Source organism: Drosophila tropicalis, unplaced genomic scaffold (assembly GCF_018151085.1).
Source record: "Drosophila tropicalis isolate 14030-0801.00 unplaced genomic scaffold, ASM1815108v1 contig_845, whole genome shotgun sequence".
Classification (NCBI taxonomy): Eukaryota; Metazoa; Arthropoda; class Insecta; order Diptera; family Drosophilidae; genus Drosophila; species Drosophila tropicalis.
Window position 1 is genome coordinate 12,044,812 of NW_027173338.1, and position 10,132 is coordinate 12,054,943.

General features: G+C 34.2%; 1 protein-coding gene across 1 annotated transcript; it reads left to right on the forward strand.

The window, feature by feature from the left end:
* The first annotated feature begins 9,383 nt into the window (after positions 1–9,383).
* Positions 9,384–10,132, forward strand: LOC137581265 (uncharacterized). The gene is made up of 2 exons (XM_068295473.1): positions 9,384–9,683; positions 9,742–10,132. The coding sequence occupies exons 1-2, from the start codon at positions 9,500–9,502 to the stop codon at positions 9,990–9,992; spliced, it is 435 nt and encodes a 144-aa protein (XP_068151574.1). The 5' UTR covers positions 9,384–9,499; the 3' UTR covers positions 9,993–10,132.

Here is a 10,132-nt window from a genome sequence, read left to right on the forward strand (position 1 = left end):
CCCAAGAATTGTATTACCACTACGTAGCTGCCTTTTCATGGTATCCATTTTGCCAGAAAACTTTTGGGCAAAATTATCCTCATCAATAATCAATGAAGACCTTTCCATACACTTGTTTAATTTTTAGCTCCTGAAATTGAGAAGGAAAATATAAAAAAACAAAATATTATTACAAAAAAGAGCTCTGCACTTTTACTTATACTTTTTACACAAAAGTTTCAGTTTATTTTCGGTTCACGAAAGTTTGGTCCTTGTCTTTAACTTTCTCTCTCTTTATATTTACTCAACAAATTTGTTTTGTTTATTGAAACTCTTTAAATATTTATTTTAATTAAAAGCAAATCATAAATGCAAGCAGCAGATACATATGTATGTGTTGCTCCTTCCTACTGTTTGTTTTTGGCCAACAAAATGACAAAAAATCCAATTCAAAATTTTGTCAACAAACGGCAACAGGTAATAAAGTAATTTGATTGAAATCTAAATCTAAGCTGGCAAAGATTTCTCTTGTGGATATACGAAATTTATTATGTGACAAAAATCCATAAAAAACAACAAAATGTCATAACAATTAAATTAAATCAATTAAATGAATGAAATAAAATAACCATTGGGGTTATCTAAAAACCGAAATATCATTTGCAAATAGATAATAATAACAACAAATTTATTTTCTGTATATTTGTTGATTAACATTATACTATATTTACAGATGTGTGTAGTAAATGACTAAGTAAAAGTTAAGAAGGCAGAAGATATATTCATGTCAAATGCATTTAAAATGTTTTATGCAAAAAGTTTGTTAGATAACCTCAGGGACTTTCAACATTTGCAGCATTTTTTCATTTATATTAATTTATATTCCTTGTGTTGGACTAATTAAATTTGTGACTTTTCTTTTGCTTTTGAGACTTTTCTTTTTACACCACAAGACTCCAGTTTATATATAAAGAAGAGCAGCCCAATCTACCCCAACATCACTCCGACTACCACCAATTTCTTGACGCTGCCATGTCTTTTGATACGCAACTTAATTGCATTTTTCAAGTTTGCGGAGAGTTAAAAAACATGAAAATATGATGTGGACGATGAAACATGGAAAAGAAGAAAAATGGCAAGCACATTGCAACGCTTGGCAGCTTATTGATAATGCTTGTCGTCTTTTGTCTGCCACGCCTCTTACTTACTATATTTCATTCTCCCTATCCGAGCCCTGTAGACCAACTGACTTTCTTTTATGGCTCTGTTTATTAAATAATTTCTGCAATAATTTTCAGTTAAAATATTTTATGTTCTCTCTCTCGCTTTGTATCTCTTGCTATCTCTTTCATTTGATGTCTATCTCATTCTGTACCACTCGTATTTAATTTTAAATGAATCACTTCAATTAGGGCGTGCAATAAGAGGCAGGGGAAATTGACTACTCGAATGTTTCTCCGTAATTATTGAAGTGTACAAATATTTGTTGTTGAATTAAAAAATATCAAAGAAGTTAAATTCGGCTATGCCGAAGTTTATATACCCTTGCAGTCCTTGACAATAATAATTTCACATGTTCAAAATTTGTTTTCTGCAACTCAATTCATTAATATACAAACAAAACAATTTTACTCTTCATACTATGTACAATTTGTTCTTCTTCTTCCCTCATTCCCTAAGCAAAGCAACGCACGCATACACATACAGTTTATGTAGCGTTGCGTCTGTGTGTGTATGCTCTGTTGATTTGATGATGACGTAGTAGGCAGCAAGCAGAGCTGCCGGCAGCGATTGAGCCGATTTATATAGACTGTAACTTGTGTTCTATTTATCCGATCAGGGTCAAATTTTGGGATCTGAGATTTTATATCAAATTCTATTATATTGGTAAATTTCATGGGGATACTCCAATTTTTGCAAAAATTTTTGTTCCAGAGCTATATGATATAGTAGTCCGATCCCAAAGATTTTCATACTTTATCTCACCCGGGTAAAAAAAAGCTCCCAAAAAAATTTCATCCCGATAGCTCTTAAGATGGCTGAGTAAAACGCGTACGCACCGACGGACAGACGGACAGACGGACATGGCTATATCGACTTAGCTTCTCATGCTGATCAAGAATATATATACTTTATGGGGTCGGAAACGTCTCCTTCTGTGCGTTACAAACATCTGACCAATTTTATAATACCCTCTGCAAGGGTAAAAAAAAAAAAAAAAAAAAAAGCGAAAATTTACATTTTACTTTGCAACAGAATCGCCAACGGAAAATGGAAATGAAAATGGAAATGAGCAATGCAATTATGTTGTGGCCAAATTTTTTTGGGTAAATAGTTTACAAAATGCAAATTTTATGACCAACAATATTTTTAGATAATTTTTGTCTTTCCCTCTTTGTTTTGTTTAATTTATTTATTTTTTGGGGGCAAAAGTTAAAAGACCAAAAATTTTGTCAGTTTTGCTAAATAATTAGTAGATAAATTATTTGGTTTATTTCAGCAGATATTTCGGTTTAGATTTGGTTTTAATTTTGTGTTATACCAAACACCAAAACAGAGGTAGCATTTCCTAGCATACTTATATGGGTTGGGACAATTCCAAAAGCATAGCAAGTATAATTTATACATAGGACTTTGCACACAATTTTTATTCGATTCTATTTCATTCGCAGACTTTCCCCTTTCAGACTAGGCAAAAATTTTTAAACAAAATTTGCACTCAATGTAATATTTTTTGTTCTAAAACTGTTAAAGTGTGGAAAAGAAGTTGCCTTGCATATTTGGCACTATAATTTAACACATACAAGTAAGTAGGTGAATTCGCACTTTTATGCAAACATTCCACATACGCCGCATTGGCCACTTTTAAGGGTAAAGTGCATAAAATATTGGAAATATTTATGGAAAAAATAATAATAATAAAATCCTCCACCCATCTAAACTATATATTATGAAAAGTTGTCCATGTTGGTATGTTTAATATACCCTTTTTGCGTTTGCATATTGTATTTTGTTGTTGTTTAGTCATTGCTGTTGTGTGGGTAAGTGTATGTTTCTGTGTGAGTGTTGAATTGCCATTTGATTTGCCATCTGCATTTGGCAGTTTCTATTCGGTTGCGGATGTGTGTACAAGCCCATGCTGAAGGGGTATATTGATTTTGGGCAGATGTTTGTAAGGGCACAAGGAAGGTAGGGCCTCAATGGGCCCTGTTCCAATTATATTTGTTTATTATATTTCAAATTGAATTGTAGACTGAATGAATGTTCCTTCGATGTATTTGATTTTCTGCGCCCGTAATTGCATTTCATTTTGCTTGACCAGGACTTTAAAATTTTTATTAGAATATCAATATTTTATTCTCTTTTATATAATAAAAATTTTTTTTATTTCTTTTAACTTCATTACTGATTCTAAATCATATAAATATAGTATCTACCAAATGTGGCCGCATCAATAAAGAAATTTAATAATTTAACCCGAATAAAAAGATGTAAAATAAATACATTTTAAGCTTATTCAAAGCTAAAAGCCAAATCAGGAAAGTCTAAACTTAGACAATTTAAGATTTATCAAAGTAAATTTTGATTTCTTTGGTAACTTCTTCAAGGTATTTCCACCACAAACTTCCTTGGGAAACTTTCACTCAACGAAAAGCAACCTCAGCTTGACTTTCACTCGATTACCTGACTCAACTCCTATTCTTTTTCTCTCTCTCTCTCTCTCTCTCTCTCTTTCTCTCTCATATTATCTGTGTTTTCTTTACTCTCATTCCTATTATTTTTTCTCTCTCTCTCTCTCTATCACACATTCTCTCATATTATCTGTGATTTCTTCTCTCTCTCTACTGTTTCACGACGCAGAAGTTTTGTCATTTTTCGTGCCCTTTGGAGCGCAACAAGTTAAACTTCCAATTTGCTGACCAGCAAGAAAATGGCAGGAAAATAAGGCCTAAGGGCTTCGAAGCAAACCAATTTACGACACTAATTTCTATTTTAATTTGCATCCTTCCCTTTTGATCTTACGGCCGTATGATTAATATTTGTATTAATTTGTTAAATTATTACGTATACGATATACAGAGACATAATAAATTTTGTTACGCCAACATAGCCAAACACACACACACACACACACACACACATGACGTTTGACAAATGACATGGCCAGGAACCGGAAAGGCTTTAAAGGAGAGCCCAAAGACTAAAGCATAGATAAAAAATGTTGACAAGCTGCTAACAAATGAAATGCAAACATGTTGCAGAACCAGGATAAAACGTATAAAAAAAGAAAGAAAATTCTGCCTAAGCCTTACAACAACTGATAGCAAAGAAATGAAAAAAAAAAGAAAAGAAAAGTAAAGGAAAACTTCAGGCAAATGAGGGAGCCGCTCTTAGCCTACATAGAATTCATGCACATACACACACACACATTCACGTACATAGAACTCTGAAAGGAGCTTAAGGACTTAAGTTGGCAAGGTGGCAATGCCTTCGGTTAGTGGGGAGAACCGAGGACAGTTGACGGAGGAGCTGCCCGACTTTGGGAACTGGCAGCTTCATTTTTTGGTGTGAGTAATTAAGACGCAAGTGCGTAAAAGTTACCCGCATGAAAATGACGCAAGTCTTGGAAAACGGTAGACAGACAGACAGATGGAGCAAAGAGAAGAGTCCAAGAGTGTGAGAGCCTCAAATGGCTTCAATTAATTGACTTAAATAAGAATATACAACAACAAAAGCAACAGCAAAGGAAATAAATGTTTCAAGCTGGCAAATTCTGCCTTTCAGTCAAGTTCGCTTCGGTTTGAGCTAAAAACAAAATTTTAAAATCACATATTTCTTTTATAGCATACTTTTAGGCAGACCATTGATTTGTATACCTTACAAAACGATCAACAAGATTATATTACAGTTGTTTGAACGCAGCTCACCGTTAAAAATCTATTTCTAGTAGTTCCGATTACTACGGTCGTACATTCATGCATCTAAATGTAAGTTAAAGTAAGGCGATCTGAGGCTTTTAAGACTAATGGGTAAACTTTTAAATATAAAATTCGCTCCATCTACACATCTGTTTATATATACACATAAACTTCAAATTAAATTTTATATACTATTTAATTCAGAATGTCTCTCTCATATGTGTCTATGTAAACAAATATAAATTTACAACATGCTGTACTCTATTGGTTTCATCCATAAAATGTAATGTAATTTATAATTCACTTACAAAATGGGGAAAATGCAAATCAATTTGTGTAACATATGTGGGTCGTAAAACGCATCTCAAGTAGCCTGGAAATCAGCCACACAGACAGAGTCAGAAGCACGTGCATACAAATAACCTCCAGAGCGCCATCCGAAACACAAAAACCCCCCAAATGAAGAGCAAAAACGAGTCAATTAAAATTGACAATTTATAGACGACGACAAGGTATAAGCATAATTCCTTTAGGGTCCCATGCACAAAACCCAAAGCAACGAGGTGTGTTTTATAATATAATAATAGCTCAGTTTTCAAATATCAGCAGCTTTTATGGTACTCGGGAGCTTTACAAAGTACCTAAGAACATAGCAATCACAGCCATATGAATTGAATGAATCGTTTTGGAAAGTAAATTTGTTTCATTACTTCTAATTAACATCAAAATACGTGTGAAGTTATGGATTAATTTCGGTATATTTGCTTAGATCACATAAGTAGCAAGATAAACTGATCACACCTCGAATATTATTTACAACTTGGGTGGCTGGACACAGTTCAGAGTTTACCGTATTCTGAAATGCAACACATATTTCATATAGACAAACCAAAATGACACCGATGCTGATACACACGCAGACCCATACACATACACAAGATCATACATTTCATTCTTCTCATACTCGTGTCCTGACCAGAGTCAAAGTCAACGTTAGCAGTAGTAAAAATTGTGCCATTGTGCATATAATTTGTCACTTGCACGGGTCTTATGTATGTATAGACCACAGGACACAATACCGCACAACAGCGACGTTGAAAGGAGAGGACAAGAACATTGCTGGTCCTTTTCGGAAAACATAGCAAGTATGACTGTCAGAATGCTGAAGCTGTCGTTTATCACACAAACACACACACATTCAAAGAGAGACAGCAAGACACAGGCATCTGACATACCTTTGGCCACACATTTCTGACTCGGCATAAATGTCAAATGTTGCAGATATGAAAGGGAAAATTTTTTGCATATTGGTCAATAGTGTAGAGAACACTTTTGACTAATGCTTAGAGCTAAAACATTATCTGAATATCAATTGAGCTTTCATTAACGAATCTAATTCTCTGGCTTATAGAAATTATAGATAGTATTTAATATAATGTTCGGTGTCAAAATGAGCACAATTACATTTTAACTGTTCTTAAAAATACTCTATATACTTTTGTCTCCCTTTTGTTTATTTACAGGGACAATTATTAAACGAAAAAACTATACAAAAGTTTCACTGACAGAAAGAGCATATAAGTTTCGATGCAACTGTCCATACAACCCACAGGATCTTATCATCAAATTAAAAAAGTTAACACCGACCATTGCTTGAAAATATTTGTCAGTCATTATCAGCCATTATTTCTCTATCAACATTCTATTGCGAATGACTTGTAAATTGCGTTTGCTTCTATCTACGCTTTAAATTGTGAAATAGTCATTCCTTTTGGTACACGCACACACACATACATACACGCACACAACAGACAGTAAGCAACTACACAACGTTTTATCACCTCACATAAATAATATGCGAAAAGCGTGTTAGGTTACCTTTTAGCTTCTGGTATTTGCACACACACACACACATAAGTGCAGAAAAACACACACATACACATACAAGATAACCTACTATATTCTAAAACCATTTGGTTTTTCTCTATTCTACCTTTCATTTTCTCTGCCATCTCCTGTGTCAGGTTTTTGTTTTGTTCTTCTTATTTCGCATTCGTTTTTCATTTTTGTTCCTTCCAACACTGACACGTGTTAAAATAACATTTACACTGCATTTTCAAGTGGCATATGTAGAATTCCTTCTGTTATCGAGAGAATTTTCATCCACTTATGTATGTATGTGAGTGTTGGTTGTACATACATTTGGAAAAATTAAAAACGAAATGTTTGATCAAACTTCTTGCATTATTCTTTTTCTTTTGGTTTCAGATTTTGAGCTTACTCTATTTTTAGCTGTCTATCTAAAACGGAAATCAAACAGATTTTAACCTACCCACACACACACGCAAACACTCACGTACAAACAAACATCCTGTTTGGACCTAACAAAAAAGTAACAAAGTATGTAGCATACTTTAATGCGCTGCCCACGCACAATTTTTGCATATTTTGTCACATTTTCCTTTCTGCATCCGCCAATGGTAAAAGTCGAGTTATTAAGCAGTACCAACTGGGCATATTCGTAAGTGTGAATATTTTGTCAAATTGGTAATGGGAAATAATGGGAAATTGGTCTTCGTATTTGTATGAATATACTTACAACAAAACACAATATATTTTATATTTGTCATTTAGTGGGAATCAACTTTGTTCTTTAAGATATCCAGCAGGCAACCCAATCGTTTACAGATTTCTAAGGATATAACTAACTTCGTTCCGTTGGTTTGCTGTTTTCAGATTTTTTTTATTCCCGTTTTGACACAGCCTTTTTGCCTTCTAACTTGTTTCACAACATCCGCTTTTCCTTTGGCTGTTGTTGCTTGCCATTTGCCATTTTTTCTCTTCTTTTATTTTTTATGCCATGTTAGAATGGCGTGTCACGTGAACGCTTCAATGGTTGCCATATGGCAGACTCTGTCTGACACTTTTTGATTAAATTACCGTTTGCTGTCACAGTGAAAGAGAGGAGAGAGAGAGAGCAAGGAATGGAGAAAAAAAAATTTTCTGTGCTCTTACTCCAGAAATCTGTCAACGTTATCGTTATTTTTTTTCGATTTTTTTGCTCTGCTTGTTTCTTAGCTTAAAAAAAAATTAATATTATATTATTGGTAACAGCGGAAAAGCGATCTTTTGTCGATGCAACCAGCTCACACACACAAGCACACACACACACACGTAGTATCACCAGCCATGGTAATGACATCTTGACTTGTCAGCCGACTTGACAGCTGTTTAAGCTTTAATTGCCACAATAAAAATGATTGATGCCACTCGTTTTCGTCTTTTGTGCGGGCTCCAAAAAAAAAAAAAAAAAATCAACAAAAAACAAAGCAAAGTTTTCTCAGTCCGTTTAATTAAACCTTCCATATGCCATATGTTTCTGTTACTATTTTTAGATACTTTGACTAACTATTCAAACACACACAATCTCATGCACATACACTTGCACATACACCCACAACAACTCTGCTGATTAGCGTCAGCAAAAAGACACAACAAGCAGAGAGGCGGGGTAACTGCCGTCTGAAGCTGATATTTGTACACCCTCTGGTTCAAATTATATTTGTTGAATATACATAAGTCATTGATTTTGTGAAATCAAGAACAGAGTTATGAAAGTAAAGTTGCAGGTTTGGTATCGGTTAATCAATTAGTTGCAGTTGCGGTTTCGCTTTCATGCCTTGATTGTTAATGAACACACAAACACCTCATTAAACTACCAAGTTTTAGCTCCCATTTCGAAATTGAATCTAAAATTCAGGTGTCCTTAGTTTACCCGTTTTATCAGTGTGGCGCCCGATGCAAATAACAAGCAATATTTCAATGACACACATCGAACTGGAACGTGGAAAAATTGTTGTTATTTTATTGATAGATATCAGCCCAGTGTCCTATATATAATCATCGTCAACATCAACATTGAAGTGCGATAAACAAAAGATTGACGTAGCTCGACAAAACGGATGAAAGGGAAAACTAAACGTGAAAAAATCATTTGTTGTTGCCAACTACCTAAGAATAACAAATGAAAAATGTTCGCTTGATTTTGAAGGATATTTGACAGAACTCTCCATTAACGCTGTGAACAACTGATGAAACATTCTGAAAACTTTCAGAGAAAAGTCAAAGCAAATTTTTTGTTGGGCAAAACCAACGTGAAACCAAATTTTGTTATTATCAAATTAGCATTATACACCACGTAATTAGCCTGAACCAAAGCAAAACATAATTTTAATCTTTTATGAATTATACTGTACAGTTTAATCAAAAAAGTTTTCTTAAATTTTGCGTCAAAAAAAGCAATTAACAAACTTTTAATTTTGCATGCTAAAGTCACACTGGAAACAAGAATTTTTCAGTAATGGCTTTGTCACTTGGTGATAAAGAAATTGCAGCAAGGGAAGAACCTCTAACATCGAGTATTCACACTCACACTTCTTTGTCACATCGTAGAAGGCCTTCACATTTACACAAAATTTCGTTTTTGATACACACATATTATTCTAGAAGCAAACGTTCGACAATAATACATTAGTTTCCCAATTTGAATTCATATTAGAATTTTGATATCATTATCAATTTATTAACCAAAACCTTTCAGAATGCCCAATTTCAACGGAGCAATCATAATGCATACATTGCAATCATTGAAGTCACCGGCTACCCTACGTGAGATTGTTATGACCATAGCCAAACATACGGAGCTATCAACGGAAGATCTTAAAATACCAGTAAAACAAACTCTGGAAATGGGGGAACTCGGTGGATTTCTACAGAAATTGAATGGTAACCAACGAAAATTCCTAAAACTCTTCCAAATCGACTTACTACCTACTTACTTTAGGTCGTTATTTCTTAGCGCCTATGACCTTTTCTAGCCTGATGTCGGACATTAAGAATTTGGATTATGATACAATTGAAATCCCATCAATTGTCGAAAAAAGAATGATGGCTAAAAAGCAAAAAATTCATCAATCATCGGAGCGAAATTATGGCGCAAAATCGACGACAACATTGATGCCACAGGTAGTACGCACTGGGCCAAAGCGTTTGCAATCAACAAGCAACATTCACGCAATCAAACGGCAAATTTAATCCAGCATTGCTTAGATTAAACGTGTTTAAAATGATTGGCGTAAAGTTATCGAAAATTTCCTGTTTTGTTCACTTGCAAATCCGTGTACCTGCTGCTCGGCATCTAAAAACAACTAAAAATCAATAGAGCTCCATTTAAA

Bases quoted from the DNA above. Each gene is read 5' to 3' on its own strand.
- LOC137581265 (XM_068295473.1), top strand. From the start codon at position 9,500: ATGCCCAATTTCAACGGAGCAATCATAATGCATACATTGCAATCATTG. The intron at 9,684-9,741 runs GTAACCAACGAA...TACTTACTTTAG, and splicing joins ATTTCTACAGAAATTGAATG to GTCGTTATTTCTTAGCGCCT.